This window comes from Eucalyptus grandis, chromosome 5, assembly GCF_016545825.1.
Source record: "Eucalyptus grandis isolate ANBG69807.140 chromosome 5, ASM1654582v1, whole genome shotgun sequence".
NCBI classification, from domain to species: domain Eukaryota; kingdom Viridiplantae; phylum Streptophyta; class Magnoliopsida; order Myrtales; family Myrtaceae; genus Eucalyptus; species Eucalyptus grandis.
The window spans coordinates 5,618,468-5,637,643 of NC_052616.1; the positions used below are offsets into that span (position 1 = coordinate 5,618,468).

The following is a 19,176-nucleotide window of genomic DNA, read 5'->3' on the forward strand; positions in this document are numbered from 1 at the left end:
GGGTACGGATAACGTGACCGACGGTTTAGGAAGGAAAGGGGCCAGGGGCGGAAAGGTTGTGGTGAGTAGCTGCCACGTGGGAAGCAGCTGCGGGATGATGATGATGCTTGCAGTGGGGCCCCCCCGCCTGGGAATTTTAATTTTACGGGGGCACGCGTAGTACTTTTTCTTTCTTTTTTAAAATTTTCATGCGTAGTGCTGGCGGGGTGATCGTCCTTCTTTTATCTCTCCACTAACTGTCCTTTTTTTCCCTTCTTATTTTTTCATAAATAATAATATCTATATCATTAAAAAACCTTAAACTTGTACATATGTGATAAATCTATCTTGAATTAATTTTTTGATCATAAAAAATTTCAAATCAATATAGCTATGACATATTTACCCTAAATCAATTTTTTAATCATTAAAAATCACAAGCTAATACACCCGTGATAAATTTATTCCGAACTAATTTTTTCACCAAAAACCATATATTGATACACTTATAATAAATTTATATTACATTAGCGTCCGTCAAATTTAGAATTTAAATTTGATATCACGAAAATTCTCGAATTAGTACACATTTGACAAATTTAATAGTACTCAATACACATGTGGCAAATGAGGGATTCTACATTGTATTAACTTATGGATTTTCAAACCACTCGTGGTGGTGGCGTAGTGGTTGGGCGCCGATTCCTTTCGCGAGAGATCCAGTGTTCGAATCCTTACGTCATCTGCCTTGTTCAAAAGGAACCCACAACTTACCCAGGAAGCAAGGGTAGTGGCCCGTGGTGGAGCCGTAATGGTTGGGAGCAAGGGCGGTGGCCCGTGGTGGCCCGTGGTGGGAACCACTGTTGGGAGCAAGGGTGGCGGCCCATGGTGGCAACGTAGTGGTTGGGTGCTAGTTCCTTTCGCGGTAGTGACTCTACTTCCTCTAGGGTTTACTCCAACTGCGAAGCGGCGCACGGAGGTTCCATGTTTTACCAAAAAAAAAAAAAACTTTATGGATTTTCACATGAACTTGTCATGTCACAATAACATATCACCATGTATCATAAATTTAATGGTAGAATTTAACAAAAGCTAAGAGAATGTAAATTTGTCATAAACTGGATTACCAAAAAAAAGAACCTTATGGATTTTCACCACCCGTGATGGCAGCATAGTGGTTGGGTGCTGGTGACTTTCGTGGTGGTGACTCTACTCCCTCTAGGGTTTACTCCAACTGCAAAGTAGCGCACGAAGGTTCCGTGGGTTACCAAAAAAAAAAAAAAAACCTTTATGGATTTTCATGTGAACTTGTCATGTCACAATAACATATCACCATGTATCATTCACATTAGTAAATTTAACGGTAAAATTTAACAAAAGCTAATAGAATGTAAATTTTGTCATAAATGCACCAGTTTAAGATTTTTTATGATCAAAAAATTAATTTGAGTAAATTTATGATAGGTATACCAGTTTGGGATTTTTTATACTCAAAAAATTAATTTATGATACAATTGCCTACGGTGGCCTAGTTGAATAAGAGCTCCTATAAAGTCTACCCAGGACGGAGGAGTTCAAATCCCGTAGGACCCAGGTTTACTCCAATTCTTAGGTTGTATGAAGTTTCTGGGCATAAAAAAAAATTAATTTATGAAATATATCAATTTTTAATTTTTTTGTCAAAAAATTAATTTGGAGTAAATTTGTCATAAATGTATCAATTTGGGATTTTTCAAGATATTGATCCTAAATAATAAAGGTCATGTTCAACTTCGAAAATATCATTCCACCGAAAAAGAGAACTTCAAAATATTGACTTATCATAAGACTACATATTTTCTTCAATAAATCACCTTATAATATACCGTAGAAAGGTTACTCGAATCGAGTTTTATATTCTTTTGACGAGTTATGGGAAAGTTTCATGACCGATTCAACATGCAACATTTGACTTGAAATATTAACATTAAATTTCTCTACCAAGATGGAAAAAAAGAAGAAGAAGAAGATATATCTCGTATGATTATTAGAAATTCATGGACTATTTTATATATTGTTGTTTGTATGGCATAATAAATACATTGTGAATAGTCCACCTCAAAATTTAAATATCCAAAAAACAAATTGCTACAAGATAGGCATTGATGGATCAACATTGATTTGATTCTTTGGATCTGATCAGCACTAATTAGATTCTTTCAACATTTTGCCAATATAAACATACTTCATAATCACCGCCCGCGGTGGCACAGCTGGCTCTGGGCTCTCTCCCCCTCACGAAGGGGAGGAGTTCGAATTCTAGAGGCGTCGCCTTCGCGCGACTCACCGCGGCTGGGTCTGTGGTGGTGGCTCAGTCCATCCCGGATTTACGTTGCCAACTGCCGGCTGTACGGTGGTTCGCCTACAAAAGGTGTTATAAGATTTTACTAGGGTTTGATTCGGAATCGATCGAACTTCATGTTTCCTTTTAGCATAATTCCGATTTTTTCTGAATTTTGCAACCTCTTTGTTCCATGCACCAAAGTCCATTTTTCAACTTGGATTTTATCTGGGGACAGTAATCTGAAAACCTTAATTAGAACTCACCTACCTATAAAAAAGGAAATAAAAATTTATAATGGATCCACAAAGAATTAAACATCGAGGTAAATATATTTCTTACGTATATTTGACGTCACCCCCCACGCAGGAACTAAAAAGTACGCGTGCGACCTGAATTTGTGAATTTCCTAATTAACCCACAATTGTTCGCCCATCGATTTCTCCCGGCACCGTCCCACTATCTATATGTACGAATCTCCCCTTATCCCATCAATCCAATCAATTACGTTTTTTTTTTTTTTGTTGGTCAGTATCCAATCAATTACTTTATTGATTCAGAAATAGACCGGTTATTTTAAAGGGTTAATAGTTAATACGGTAAAAAATCTCAAACCATATCTATTTATTATATAATTATTTCAAATTTTTATGTCATTAAAAATTTTAAATTTATCCATTATAATAAATTAAAGGGATTTTAGTAATAAAAAAATTTGAGGCATTTATAAATGTAGTTTGAATTTCTTTTGTGATGTTTGCCTTATTTTAAATTATTAAAAATGGAAATATCCCCATTCCGAATTCCAATATGTTCTCTAAAAAGCATCTGAAATCACCCGATTTATATCAGCCACGTCTCTTTTTTTTTCCTAGCACATCCTAGCATCTTCAGGAGGAATAAAGAGGAATATGCTTGGTACAGGACGAAGCGCATTCGACCAGGAGAAAAGCGAAGGGCATTCTCGACTTGCAGAGACCACAGGAACGCGGAATTGACCGCTCTTGATTCTGAATATGCCATCAATATGCCATCAGGTTGCATACACATAAAGAAGCATATCCTCTCTAGCAGGACCGCCGAGGGACCATCCGGAGGGACCAGTCTCCGATCGCAGCATCGCTGCGTCGCTTTCGCATGGTTTTTTTCTATCGAAACTCCGACATAGATTGCTCTTATATAAAATCACCGAAAGATTGAGCCGGAGATTTTACTTCTGGAACCGGGTGCAGGAAAGTGGTCCAATTGTCTACTACCACTCTCTGGCTACTTCCCGTTAAAAGTTTCTAAAGGTGCCTACTTTGGTGGGATCTGTGCCAGCATCTGTAGAGCCCCCCGTTTCTTCACATAGCCAGGAATGAACAGAGTAATTGATGCACCAGAAAGTCAATGGCAGAGGCAAATCGTCAACGGGAAAAATTCATGCTTCCAAGTTCAACTTTACATCACCAAAGTTAATGTAGAGAGAGAGAGAGGGGGAGAGAGCATGTAGTAAGCAAATGGGTCATTGATGTGTTGTTACAACAACCCCACTAAACATCCCCTTTCAGCTGTGACGATCGAGCTGCTTTTCATAGTGTCAAACATCCACTCAATGGATGAACGGTTGCAAATTTGGGTTAAGACCAGCGACACTCAAACCACTACTTTCATCTACCAACCAATGAGCAAAGAAGATGATGGAATCAACAGGCACAAGGATCCAATCAGATGGCCGATCGTCCTGAATCGTCATGCATGAGCTGTCCGAGGAGTTTCAAAGTAAGCGGAAATTTCCTATCCGGGGGACACGATCCACGGAGGACGAGAATTCCTGCATGGAAAACGGAATTGAAGCACTAAATGAATATCATGAGTACAGAATGAATTTCTCGGGCAAGAAAGGATCAAAGGGCGAGAGAAATAATCAAGTCCGCAAGAGAATACATGCCCCTCTGTTAGCTAATAAAAGCTGCTTGCATAGTTTCAATTTGGTCCAAGAATTGAAAAGCAACAGACGCATAGTTTCAATTTGGTCCAAGAATTGAAAAGCAACAGATTGAACATCTAGGATCTTAGGGTGCGCGCAAGCATTTCTTTTCAGAAATAATTATTTTTTATTTCTACTTCGGGAAACAATTTCCGAATAAAATAACGTGTTTAGTAACTACACAAAGTTTCTATTATTGAAAAAAACATATATATAAATGCATTCGGTACGATTTTTTTTTTATTCGTTTTTTTATTTTTGCTCACGGACCATTGACCACCGCCCATTACAATGGGGCAACAGAAACGGCGGTTGGTGGCGGTTGTTAGCGTTCGAGGGTGGCCAGTGAGCTGTGGGCAGCAGCGACGAAGATCAGGCAGCGGCGACAACCATTGTCGCTAACAGTGGCCGCGGCGCGGCTGGAGGTGGCCAACGGTTGGCAAGCAGCCGCCAGAGCCACAGCAAGCAAGAAGAACAAAAGAAAAAAAAAAAAAAAATTGACTTATTTCTAGAAATTGTTCCGAGAACAAAAGTTACTTTTTTTTGTTTTTTTGTTTCTGTTCCAAATATATTTCTTGGCTACTTTTCTATTTCGGGGAATAGAAAAATAAGTTGGTGTGTTACCAAATAAATTTCTATTATTTTTTTGTTTCAGGGACCAAAAGAACAAAAATTGGGAAGAACAGAAATGTTACCATACAGGCCCTTATAGTATTGTAATGAGTTATATGAGTGAATTTGATTTTTAATTGAGATAGATGGGTCGCAATATATCCGATACCCTTATTACAAAAACTCATGATAAGAGGTTCGGAGGGTATTTATAAATACTGAACCGGCAAGAAAACAAAGAAACAAACCACGAAAGCCTTCTCTGCACAATTAAAGAATCAGCACAAATCCTATATGGTCCTCTGAATCATCCACAACAACTTGTTATCAGGGGCGCAATCCATGTCCGACACATTGAAGTCAGCAAAAAAGGATGTGAAAGCTATAAATATTTTTCCATCATATATAGCAGTAAAAATTTCAGGCTAGTTATAGCCTAGAGGTACTTCATTTGATTTACCATCAAAAAAGAACCAGTGCTCCTTTGTTGAGCACAAACTGAGCAACACTAAACCAGATATTTCTGCAAGTGTTTAGCTATTAGTACAAAAACATGGCCTGTTTCAATATGAAGCAGCATGATGGCATGATTGCTAGCAGCATGATGACATGATTATTGAGTGGACCAAAGCAAGGGCTAGCTTCCAATCAAAATAGCCCCATCCTGAAGTGCGAGGATGAGCGACCAGCAACCTTAACCTCTAAGATAAGATCATTAAATTAAGTATCACTCTGAAGCCAGCAAGAGGAGTCAACTTCAATGAGGTTGAGTGGGTGCTCGGTGTTACTTTTGCTTTTCATTTTCATTTTAATTTTTTTTAATGTATAAAATTTGAAATAGGACTTTTGTTTAATGGTGCATACCCATAGGCAAAATCAGTTTAAGTCACCTTAAATTTTTTCACAACTTTTCAAATTTTATATTTATATTTTTGGCTTTGGTGAGACATTCAAACCAGGCTTTCTGGTTTCAAAAACCACAACAAACGATGCCTTGAAATTGTGAACATCTAGGATCTTATAGTATTGTAATGAGTTAGATGAGTGAATTCGATTTTTAATCGAGTTCGATGGGTCGCAAAATATCCGATACCCTTATTACAAAACTCATGATAAGACGTTTGGAGGGTATTAATAAATCTTGAACCAGCAATAAAACAAAGCCACAAACCACGAAAGCCTTCACTGCACAATTAAGAATTGGCACAAATCCTATATGGTCCGCAGGATCATCCATGTCGGAAGCATCATAGTCAGCAAAAAAGGATGCAAAAGCTACAAATATTTTTCTATCATAAATAGCAGTAAAAATTTCAGGCTAGCTATAGCCTTAGAGGTGCTTCATTTGATTTACCACCAAAAAAGAAACAGTGCTCCTTTGTTGAGCACAAACGAAGCAACACTAGACCAGATATTTCTCCAAGCGTTTAGCTATCAGTACAAAAACATAGCCTGTTTCAATATGAAGCAGCATGATGACATGATTACTAGTAGCATGATGACATGATTACCGAGTGGACAAGGGCAATCAAGTTCCAATCAAAATAGCCCCATCCTGAAGTGCAAGGACAACCGACCAGCAACCTTAACCTCCAGGATAAATTCATTAATCAAGCATCACTCTGACGCCTGCAAGAGGAGTCCACTCCAATGAGGTTGAGTGGATCCTCAGTGTCACTTCTGCTTTCCATTTTCCTTTTTTTTTTAAACATATAAAGTTTGAAATAGGACCTTTGTTTAATGGTATGACCCGTAGGCAACATCATTTTAAGTCACCTTAGATTTTTTCACTACTTTTCAATTTTCATATTTATGTTTTTGGCTTTGGCGAGAAATTCAAACCAGGCTATTGGTTTTGAAAACCCCAACAAACAATGCCTTGAAATTTTGTTGTCTGTATCCCATAGAATATCATAAACTGGGTCTCACATAGAATACAATAAACTGGGTAATATCAGGTGCAAATACTTATCTAGCTCCAAGAATAGATGGCAACTAATAAACTACAGCAATATCCTAGGAAAAGAATGCTTCTAGGTACTGGACCGTTAACATCTACATGAAACAACACAGGATCCAAAATTAAGATATCAGTCATCATATACGCGTCTAATATGTTTTTGCAAAACCAAAGGCCAGAAGAGAATTTTCAGCTCTAGCTCACAAAGATAACCCCAGCAATAAGAAAATTGCTACAGAACAGGAAAAACTTTCTCGGTTTATTAGCAAGCTGATGTGCAGGAAAACCACTTTCCAATTCCAGGTGTTTTTCTCATTTTCTTAACCCATTCACAACCCATCTACATCAAGTAGGAACTTCAAGAGGTGCTTTTAAACCTCTTAAGATTCAGCATAAACCTCATCAGGGAATACATCCCTCCACCTTGCATATACCAAACCATACATCTCCAAGCAAGATAAACTCTTATTCATGATTAGTGACAATCACACCAGTTCCCCACCCAAAGCAAAAACACACAAAAATAAAAAAAATAAAAAAAAATCAATAAGAAGTTAACCAAAATAGTGCAAGCTTGGTAAATTCTCCAAGGATTCAAGGAAAGAAATCACCATACCAGTGGTCAAGAGTCAAGAAAAGTTGCAATTGGCCGATACTTGAACTCTGAAAGGTTCAAGAGCGTTTGCTCCAGAATGCTCAGAAAGAAGGTCGATACATAACAGGCAGAACCATCATCAATAGGAGCTTGAACTGCCTGGAAGCATAAACATATGAAAGGGACGTTATGATGGTCAGTTCCATGATTTGCAAACATCTTCTGGACTTTTCAATCCCATTCTATGCACAATTAGACAGCTAGTCGCCTAGTCCTCGCGCACCTTTGTAACAAGCAATCTAATTTAGCATTTAATACACTGGACTTCCTGTTCTGCAGATCACCTTAATCTCTCACTCAAGAGAGATACAAGCTCATTGTCACCACATTTCTGCAGATGTTTGACTATGTCATCAGCATATAAAGCTTGCAGGCGTACACCTTTATCAAGCATCGTCCTCGTAACCTTGGTAGCCTCAATCATATGGTTATGCAGACAAAGCCAGTGTAAAAGAACAGAATACACATCAGAATCAATTGAAAGCAAGCACCCCATTTTCTCAATCTCATCAAAAAATTGAAATCCGTCCAACCCCCTTCCCTCAGTACAAAGCTCCTTTATGATAAGGCTAGAAGCCAAACCATCAGGTTTCAACCCACAATCCAACAATCTTTTAAAAAGCATTACTGCCTCATCAAAAAATTTGTATCTCATCAGAGACACCACCATAGAACTATAACACTCCCCATTTGGAACAGAACCTTCTGAGACAACTTTATCAATCAACTTATAAGCCTCCTCCAATTGGCCTTTCTTGCAAAGGCCCTCAAGTAGAGCAGCAACTGTAACTCTGTTAGGGGCACAACCACAAGCTATCATTCTATCCAATATTCCCAGTGCCTCCTTCGTCAAACCACGGTTACAAAAGCTCTGAATAACTGAAGTATAAGTAACCACATTTGGACTGCAATGACCGCCATCTTTCTCCATCTCCGTCAATAATTCCAATGTCCTATCCATATTTCCATTCCTACACACACCATCAAGAAGAGCCGAGTAAACCACCACGTTCGGTACACAGCCATGTCCCCTCATAAGCTTGATCAGCTGGTAAGCATTTTCCAACCTACCCACATTGCAAAACCCTTTAACCATCTCCACAAAGGTGATCATATCAGAGTACAGGCCGACCTCGCTCATCTCTCTCATCAATTTTTCTGCACTATCCATATCCTCCTTTTGACAGAACAACTTAATAACAATATTGTGAGCCGTCGTATCGGCCCTCAGATTGAATTCGGGCATCTTTCTGAGCACCCATAAGGCTTCCTCAGCAAGCTTGGCTTCCTTGCACAAATTCAAAACTACCTTAACCGCCTTGACACTAAGTGGACACTCCTCAACACCGTAAGACTCGATAACATCCCGAATGACTCGCGGGTTTCGTCTAATTTCAAAGATTTCGCAAGCTTTAGCATACATGTAAGAGCTGTGCCGGTAACCCGGCTGAAGACCAGACCACACGAAGAACCTCAGACCCAAAAGAGATTGTTCAGTGGAGCACCTGGTCAACACTTCACCGACGCACGAAGGGTCGAGATGGGCTCGGACGGCGGCGAGGGCTTTCTCGATGTTGCCCCCATTTTGCCGAACGCGAGAGTAAAATTTCTCGGCGGCGGAGGCTGCGGACGGCTGCAAGGTCGAAAATTTGTGGACTCTGGAGGTGATCGAGACCGAAATCATGCGAGCAACGGACGAGCGGGACATGGGTTGCGGAAAAAAAGAAGGTTGGAGGTATTCCCCCGCCGCCGCGGCCGGCGAGGCGACGGTTGCGGATCGAATGGGGTTCAAGATGCAACCTTCTGTTCGTCCGGTGCCCGCGATAGGTGGCGGAGAAGCGCGGGTTCTTTGGCTTTTGATCCTAAGGTCGCTCCCTCCTCCGCCGGTGGCCTGCCATGTGGCTGAATTTCGAGATCGCGTGCGGCCGGCGGCGGCGGCGGCGGCGGCGGCTTCCGACCGTGTTTTCCGCTTGTTCAGCTCCGCTTCTTAGAGCTCTGATACCAGCCTTACCAGGCAACGCTGAGGCTGCGAAAAGCGACGGTTATTTGCTTCGTTACGAGCCCGTGCAGGCCCACGGGCCTCGTGGGCCGTGCCGGACCGGCTCGACGTGGCCCATGGCGCATGGTCGGGCCAGCCCAGCACGTTCCACAGCCCGATCCCTCGTCGCCGGCCGTCGCTGCCGCCGTCCTTATCTGAAAGTGAGTGACCTCGGATGATATAAGGAAATAATTTGAGATTTTTTTTTTTCGGATCACCTTTTCTTTTAAGTTTAATTTAAATTGCAATGTTCCATCTCATTTCGTCGGTTAATTTAATGGGTTATTTTGGATGGCCACGAAAGCTTCCTAATGAGTCTTACTTAAATATTTTGTCGAAACAAAAAAATAATATTTATCTAAAATCTGTGAAAATATTTGATGATTTCTTCAAATATCTATTTATATTGGCTTTAAGATCAATCAGCTTGGACCTGAGCAAGTCCTTAAACTACTCCCCCTGGCAATGAAGGGGTTCCCGGGAGTCTTCCCACCGAGAAGAGGACCAATTGAGCCAGCCAGGGCCTTCATGGGGGTAGCCCCCGTAGCCCCATAAGGACGTTAAACAGGATTGGAGGTAGAGGTAACTCCCGTGCCTCGATAAATAGCGACTGGGCTTAATGCCCGTAAGACTTGGACTTGAGCAAGTCCTTAAACTACTCCCCCTAGCACTGAAGGGGTTCCTCGAGAGTCTTCCCACCGAGAAGTGGACCAGCCAAGCCAACGAGGGTTTTCATGGGGGTAGCCCCCGTAGCCCCATGAGGACGTTAAACAGGATCAGGGTAGAGGCAGCTCCCGTGCCTCGATAAATATGGCGGCTGGGTTTAATGTTCGTAAGATAGGACCTGAGCAAATCCTTAAACTACTCCGTCGAACTGGAGACGTAAACTCGAGTCGTTTCTCTTGGAGTCAACTCTCTAACGTAAAAAGAGAGTAATGATAAACAGCTGGGGGCTTAACCAAACTTGAATTGGACCCCTCGGGCCTGACTTCCACGACGCCCTTATCCTAGTAGACTAGGTCAATATTTTCTTTAAACATCGCAAGTGTAAACATACACTCTAATTCTCGAATAGATGGTATTCGATTAATTCAAATTATCAAGAAGCGATTCGGCATCCGTATCTGATCAATTGGAATATATGCTAGACAATAGATTCCACGATTGAGATTTCTCCTTAGAAACAAAGGAATATCAATTTTCTAGAGATGGTATTTCGTTTTGAGGAGTATACGATGAAGACAAGTAATTAAATTAGAATGCAAGATTTCTCAAATCTTAATATATATATATATATATATTCCTATCTCATCATGATTAATCAATTATGCACTTTTAACTCCCTCCCATCTCCAAAGTATCATGCATTTTACGCTAAGGAGTGATCCATTTTTTAAGGCAAGTCCTTGGTTAATGTTACAGAATTTCATAAATAACACGTACTATTAGAGTCCATTTTGTAATTATTCTATTCCCGAAAATAATTTTTGCATAGAAATGATTCTTTTTTATTGTGTTTCTTAAACAAATTTCTAAACATTTAAAGACATATGATAATTTATATTCCCAGAATAAAAATGCTTTTAATACAATCCTTAAATTTTTTTGACTTAAAATTTCTTTTAAATTTTTAATACTTTTATTATATTTTTCTCTCTTTCTTTTCTTTTTTTTCTTTTTCCTTCCCTCTTCTTCTTCTCTAACCGATCGCCGCCCACGACAACGATTAGCGACTGGCTGGGTGAGGTCCGATGACCTCGTTGGGCTAGCTTGCTTGGCCACTAGTGAGGCTCAATGACCTCATTTAGTTAGTCATCAGCCATTGTTGTAGCCGGCAACTAACAATGAGGAAGAGGAAGAGGAAGAGAAAAAGAAAGAAAAGAGAAAAAAAAAATGGTTTGCCTTGATTCTAGAGTTGTTCCCGAGAATAAAGGAGCAACTTTTTTTTTGCTTCTTAATTCTATTTCAAATCTATTCCCAGAAACAAAGAAGTTATCAAATTGATTTATGTTTTTTTTTTTTTTTAATTCGGGAAAAAAATAGAATCAAACTCTATTAGATACATTACCAAATAAGCCCTTAGAATAGTTAGAATTCAATGTGCACGATAGGCTGTTGATGATATTTCTTACTTGAATTACCTACATACGAATTGAACTCGTGGCAGGTTATGTATGAAATTGTTCTTTTCCATTTTTAACATGGCCTTAAATCTTAAATATGGGACTTCATCTGGTCGTATGGATTCGGATTATAATAGAATATGATAGGATAAAAGGGGATTTGAAATCCTCCTCTAAATATTATCTGGATTATAGAAATATCCAATCAAATGTTTGGTACAATTTAAAAAAGGATTGAAATCTTTAAATTACTTCTTAAAAAAAAAAAAAAACTCATACGGGGTCCTTGTGTACGTGAGGACTCAAACCCTCTCAAACACCATCGTCAATAAGAGGTTGACAGAATAATCTCTTCCATTATGCACAATTACGAACTAAAGGCGAGTCTGACCTCTCCCTTTGCATTTCATCAAACACTTAATGAACATTTAGTTCAAAGTTGACCAAGAAAGAGATCGTGGTACAATGGAGGCCGAGAATGAGTAATCAAATGTGAAGTAGAGAGAGGAACCGAGAAGCTGGAAAAGCGATTGAAAAGAGAGGAAAAGCTGGAAAACCAATTGAGAAAGAGGGAGAGCCATGAATGAAATGGTGAGCCCTAGCCTTCCAATTGGCCATGAGCAAGGGCGCTAGCGAGAATACTCAAGGTTGTCAAAGTGAAGAACCATCATAGTGGATAGTCACTAGAGTGGTGGTGGGGTGTTGCCGATCAGAAATGCCGAGGACTATGAGTTTGACTCGAGGTGGGGTTTTCCTGATAAGTAGGAATCGTTAAGTTTTAAAATTTTATATCCAATCTTGGTTTATCCCACCCTTACGCCAAATGTCTACCAATGTATCTAAGCTTATCCCGTCCGAAGAACATCACCAAATAATTTATTCGGACTCAAATACAAACCACCAAACACAATAGGAGAAAAATGTAGGTCAAGAAACCAAAGAGAAGATTGATTGGTCAACAAATATTCCTTCTTTCGTGCTTTCTTTGATTCACACTCCATTTGATAAATCGAAATAATATATCTCTACTTTAAAGAAATTCCATTTGAATAATTGCGAGAATTAGAACATGTACATCTATACGCTCCTGCGCACACCGAGCGGGCACATGACTAGCATGGAAAAAGGAATTTAAGATAATATCTTGTCGTAACGAAAAGGTCTTTCTATCAAAACTCCATACGATCCGAGAGGTCACCCATCAAGGCTCCGATTGATCAGCTTATAAAGGAGATCATAACTTTTTCTCGCCGTCCTATCACATGCACACGCAATTCATACGTGTAAAATCCACCAGGACTGAGCAAGGCATTCCAAAAAGATTTAAAAGCAATTCGGGGCCAAGTACAAGTTATCCGAATTGTATCATGCTTTAAAAAAGCAATATCTTGAAAAATTCATATCGATGACGACACTTATATCAATCAAAATCCTAATCGATTGATTTAATTGGGAGCTCGTTTTCCTTCCAAAAAATGAACACGACTTCCATCTTCACTATGAAAACCCATCTTACTGCTAAATCCATCAAACAAATGAATTAAATCGGGTTATAAATTATCCGATCCAAATGGATTTATGATCCCGTTTGATGGGTCTATTTATCGCATGCATACGTACTCATACGTTCTTTGAGCACAATCAACGCTTGGTCTTTCATACGGATGGGGAGTTGGGGAGTTGATTAGCGGTGGGGGGATTTGGGAAAAGGGGTGGTTTAAAAGAATAATTAAACGATGGAAAATGGGGGATGGAATCCGATCCGTTGTGTCAACGAGTCTTTCTGACGCAACGCTTTCGGCCACAAATTTGCTTTGGCAAAAGCGCAGATACCTTATCATCCAGCTTAAGCTGATGGCATTCCAGCACAGCAAATAAACATGATTAAGGTAACATTGGTCGCGAAAATTATCGATTCATGCATTGTCTTTACTGTCTTAACTGTCGATTGACTTAGTTTAGCGGTTGAACAAGAGAATCCGTGCATGTGTATGGATAAGGCGTGCGATGGGGATTCAATGTGTCATACTGCTTGAAAACAATTTCATATCGTGGGGATAATTATTCGAGTTTTTGGTTCGTATTTTATCCAATTCGCAAAAGCCACGTGGAACTTGACCCGGAATTTATTTATTTATTTATTTAAATGAGGTTGGTGCTGAAACAATAAAAGAAAAAAATAAAAAATGTCCTACTTACTTCAGCACTTGCCGCACCTAATTATCTGATCAGATGGTGATGGACGGTGGATAAAAGCATTCTTGTCGCTGGAGGATGTTTCTTTCTTCCGCCAAGAGGAATCTATAGAGGGGGTGGACAACTTAATTAAATTAAAACCTAGATATGCTTTAGATTCTATTATTGGATGGCAATAGGAACATTATTACTGAATGAAAACAAGATCTGGTCAATTTTTTTTTAAAATAAAAACTCCATTGGTTTCGTAAAAAGTGAACAATTTCTAAAATATTTAGACAATAATTATTGCACATAGTAAAATATCTTTTATAGTGATCCAAACTAGAGCTGTGTAATAGGATTCCTTCTACTTAGTAACCGGATTGAACTACCCTAAAAACCGACCCAATGCCAAGTTCCTATTTGGAACCAATTTAGTTCCAGATTCCGAGTGAAGAATCACTCGAGAATTTAAAAAAATTTGAAACCGATTTCATAAGACTTTATAATTCGAATTTTTCTTTTGGCATCTTTTTCTCTATCTCTCTCTTTTTCTTAGCTCTCTCCAACCTCACTTCGACACTTCACGACTGTTTCTCTCTCGCTTGTGACTCACCCTCCTCCTTGCTTGCTCGCTGCTTGTCCACGCTCATTCAAACCTCACAACCCTCACTCGTTCCTAACTCACTTTTGTTCGCTCGCCTTTATTCATTTTTTATTTTGAACTGTTTTGTTACTCATATTATTTTACTATAAAAGATGAAACCAAAAAAAGGAACAAAAAAAGACAGGTTCTTGCGTAGATTATGGAACAAAACTTAAAAAACATGATGAGTTTCAAGATCGGCTCCAACACAAATAGGACGAGTCTAGATTTTAAAAACTAGGAGCTGATTCTAATAAAGTAAATTCCAGCCTGGCCACTCTAAAACTATTCATCCATAATACAAAAGGTGATTTTGAAGAGAAGTTTTTCAAATCATTTACTTTTTGGCAAAACTAATGGAATGTAGGGTTTACATTAGGTGACCGATAAAGCCACCTTCGAAGCCCATTTTTCTTCACATGGCAGCTTTACTTGTTAATTCTTTTTGGAGTTTTTTTTTTTTTTTCTTGACCCCACGGGCCGCCGAATTCGATTTCCGGAATTTACGGGAGCGCTGATGCGCAAATTTTATAGTAGAAAACGTTAGAAGTGGGGACTAGTCAGCAAAGCACAAAAAGCGGCTCTTTATGCTGCGAGCATATTCCTCACCATGAACTACCGACCGCGTCCATCAAAATGGAACGCGGATGGCATAGGATCACTGGCGGATGCAAATGGCCACCGAATCAACCATACAACATATGGACATTGCGCTAGGAGAAAAAGAACGAATTAGGTACAATTGATTCGGACGTTGCCGAATTTCCAGCGCAGAAATTGAAGGCCGCTCGTTTGAATCATCCGACCACGTGCAAAGCACTTTAGATTCGGTGGCAGGACGAATGCCCAAATCGATTGCGAAATATTTCACAAGCTTCTAGATAAGGGGACTCTCCATATCCCTATCTCTATATTTTTATGATGCATTCGGTAACCATTCTATTCTAAAAAAATAATTTTCATTGAAAAATAATTTTTTTATCCTGTTCTCTAGACGAATATCTAAGCATAAAAAATTTCTAATTCCGAAATAGAATTACACGTTTAGTACGACTCTTAAATTTTTTTGTGACTTAGAATTTTTTTAAAATTTTTAATAACTTTATTGCATTTTACTCTCTTTTTTTCCTTCTTTTTCCTTTTCTTCTTCTTCTTCTTTTTTTAGTCAGTCGCCAACCTTGGCCATGACTGGTGATTGGCCAAACAAGGGCTGGCAACCTCGCTAGAGTGTCACCGGCCGGTGAGGTTGGCCCCAACAAGGTCGAGCCCACCAACGAGGTTCGACCTCATCAAGTCATGGCGACGTCGGCCTCGTCGAGAGTTAGTGACGCTTCGGCAACTAGTTAAAGGGAGAAGAATAAGAAAAGAAAAGAGAAATAAAGAACCAACTTTATTTTTTATTTTGTTCTAAATCTATCCCCAGAAATAAAAACCTTACCAAACAAGTTCTTATTCTTGCTTTTGTTTCAAGAAACAAAAGAACAAAAATAGTTATTATTTAGCCAATAATCAAACAGGTCCATGTTGTGCCCAATTAGTGGTGTCCAAAAAGTGTTCACACGCAAAAGTTTGATCACACCCATATGATGAATAGCTGTGAAAATTGGAACAATCTTCAAAGAAAACCCTAAAATCCACCATCTCATCTTTCTCTTTTCTAATCCAATAAAAAATAAATAAAGAATGTAGAGAACCTTATAATTTATGTATAGATGACTCAATTCAAATTTTAGAAATGGCCAATTAACAACATTATCAGCAGCAATAAAACACAAGCTGCGTGGCCCTTAAGAGCATCTAAGGATCATCTCCATTCTGGGACGAAGAAGTAGACTGGAAAAGGACTGGAAGATGAATCCGCTCGAAAGAAAAGCATTATCCCCTCTCCGAAAAGCGCCAAAAACATCTTGCGATTTAAATACGCACAAACAAATATTAAATTCATATTCTGAGACAAACAAATATTAAAAGGGTATATGACCCTCGGAGGAAAAGCTAGCGTACGCAGTCCAAAAGAAGAATCCTAACCACATCCACGCAACCTATATACTCTCAACTCATTCCCCCAATTTTGTCCTTTTATTTTCTCTTCCATTTTGCTCATCACTTGCATTGTCCCCCACTGAGATTCCCTGGGAATTTTTGGTTTTTTATTTTGGTTTTTGTTTTGGATTACATACTTTTGCATTCAGACCACATGTAAGCTGTCGATGGTTCGGTCACAAACTTAGGTCGTAGACATGTTCACATCGACAGAACTAAAAGAATCGCGAAGAAAATATCGTTTTTTGTTCCCTCGAGTGTTCAGGCATTCTTAAAATAAGATAAAGAGAAGGAGGAGGAGAAAGTGCCGGGGCCTATATGCTCATGCAAATTCGTTTCAGAACGAGGGCGCTTCCACAATCCTCCAATGCTCGGATTCTCGAGAGCCGGTGCGGTGACCATCGAATCGCAGGAGAATAAATTTCTTGGGTTATTTATTAAATTGTCTGAAGTTGCTCCCACAAATGACCCAAAAAAAACCCAGGAACGCTTGGCATAACGGTGATCATTAGCTTTGCTCTCCTCCCAAAACCTTTTCCTCTCCCTCTCTCTTTCTTTGCTTTCCTCTTTCTCCACTTTCCTTCCTTAACCCTTAAGTCTTCTTTGTCTCTGTCTCTGTCTCTGTCTCTCTTCATCTCCTTCCTCTTCATATCTTTGCAAGCACCAGTGATCAAGAAAAGACCCTCCATCAAGTACAGCAAATCCATCCCCCTGAAATGGCTGATGCAGACACCGGCACCAGGAAACAGGGCCTGGTCTCAGAGCAAAACCCAACAAGGACAAGTAAGTTCTTCACTCACTTCCTGTACAAAGCCCTCGTGGCCGTGGTCTTCCTCGTGATCCTCCCGCTCTTCCCTTCCGAAGCCCCCGAGTTCATAAACCAGACCGTGACCAACAGAAGCTGGGAGCTTCTGCACATCGTGGTCGTGGGCATTGCGGTCTCCTACGGCCTCTTCAGCAGGAGATCGAAGGAGGAGTTCGAGAAGGAGAACGGTCCCTCCAAATTCGATAGCGCGCAGTCCTATGTGTCTAGGTTCCTTCACGTGTCCTCTGTTTTTGACGACGAGGCCGATAGCCTGTCCGGGTCCGATGACAACAGGGTCCAGACCTGGAGCAGTCAGTATCTTAGGAATGAGCCGATGTTGGTTGTGGCTCCGGAGAGCAATTCCGTTGATGAGCAGATAAGTAAGAGCTCCAGGATCGGGGAAAAGCCGTTGCTTTTGCCCGTCCGGAGCTTGAAGTCGCGGGTCTCGGACGATTCTACGGATGCTGCTGATGAGCCTGGCGGCGTGTCGAACTCGTTCGGTAGGTCTAGTTCCAGTTTCGGGTCGAAGAGGGTTTCGAAGGGCTCGATGAAGAAGAGGAATGCGCCGCCGCTCGTGGATTTGGATCTCGCCGAGCCGGAGGATAATTCTAACGAAAATAACATCGTCCTGCCATCGCCTATTCCTTGGCGATCGAGATCAGGACGGATGGAAGTGAAGGAGGATTTAGACATTCCTTCGATGGAGGAATCTGAGACCAATCTGTTCGAGGCTCGGCCCGCTAGGCCTCAAACGTCGCGGTTGTCTCGACCCAATTCCACTGCTCCGTCCCCGAAGCTGTCGCCTTCTCCGTCCTTATCTTCGCCGAGGAAATCATCTCCATCGCCTTCTCCATCCTCGGAGTCGCAAGCGAAGACTCTGGAGGATCCGGTGAGAAGAAGGAGCTCTCACAAGTATTCTTCTCCTCCAGTCCCTCCACCACCCCCACCGCCGCCGCCACCTCCGATGTATTTCAAATCATCGTCCATGAAACCGAATTCGAGTTCGAGTTCTCGGGTCAATGGAATTTCATATGAGAAGGACATGAGAAGGAGCTTCTCGAGTGAGTACAAGGACACGAATGGAAGCAACAGGGAAATTCCAATGAGGAAAGCCAATCCAGGGTCTGATGTGAATTCAAGAGGACTTGATGATGTTTTGTCAGCAGGAAAGTCGAAGAGGACAACAAGAGCTGGCGAGCCGGTCTCCGGTACCTGGAAAGGAAGAGATGCTAGAGACTATTACCTGAACGAAGTGGCAGAAATGGAATTTGAAGATGATTTGGTGAACCCACCGAGAAGAAAGACCGTAAAATTCGATCAAACTTCATTCGCGACCGAGAGCACAGGGAGGCCGGAATTTCTTGAAAAGATGGTTGTGGAAACAGACGAAGATTCAGAGAGCGAGGAAGATGCCTTCGAAGGAGCTTCGCACGATGATGAAGCTGAGGCTGATTCGAGCAGCGTCAGTGACGGAGGACCAGATGTGGACAAGAAAGCCGATGAGTTCATAGCTAAATTTAGGGAGCAGATCAGGCTTCAGAGGATCGCATCGATCAAGAAATCGAGTGCGGAGATCAGTACGAAGTCTTCTAGGTAGATATTAACTTGAAAACCCGTTCCCACTTGTCGAGGGGATATAATCCAAAGTATTTCGATATTGTTCTTGGATTTTCTTTTCCTTTTCTCTTTCCGACCCTGGTTTTATGTTTGCATGTGCTTATATGATCTACTTCAAAGGCATGATAACAGTGATTTGAACTTAGCTTGCAGTGTAGAGAAAAAGGATGGTCATTCGATGGAATTTATTTCCTTGTAACTGCCGGTTGCATTTGATAGCAGTTTCATGGC

At 40.5% G+C, this 19,176-nt stretch overlaps 2 protein-coding genes across 3 annotated transcripts; one reads left to right on the forward strand and one right to left on the reverse strand.

The window, feature by feature from the left end:
* Window positions 1–3,694: 3,694 nt before the first annotated feature.
* Window positions 3,695–9,501, reverse strand: LOC104443660 (pentatricopeptide repeat-containing protein At5g47360). 2 transcript variants are annotated; one of them, XM_010057163.3, is made up of 3 exons: window positions 7,719–9,501; window positions 7,457–7,594; window positions 3,695–4,112 (listed from the first exon to the last, which is right to left on the reverse strand). In XM_010057163.3, the coding sequence occupies exon 1, from the start codon at window positions 9,201–9,203 to the stop codon at window positions 7,776–7,778; it is 1,428 nt and encodes a 475-aa protein (XP_010055465.2). In that variant the 5' UTR covers window positions 9,204–9,501; the 3' UTR covers window positions 3,695–4,112; window positions 7,457–7,594; window positions 7,719–7,775. The 2 variants fall into 2 exon arrangements, with proteins under 2 accessions (XP_010055465.2, XP_010055464.2); XM_010057162.3 differs by having other exon boundaries at window positions 7,457–9,501.
* A 7,211-nt stretch (window positions 9,502–16,712) lies between these two features.
* LOC104443661 (uncharacterized protein DDB_G0284459) lies at window positions 16,713–19,176 on the forward strand. The gene has a single exon (XM_010057164.3). It carries the CDS (start codon window positions 17,240–17,242, stop codon window positions 18,923–18,925), a length of 1,686 nt encoding a protein of 561 aa, XP_010055466.1. The 5' UTR covers window positions 16,713–17,239; the 3' UTR covers window positions 18,926–19,176.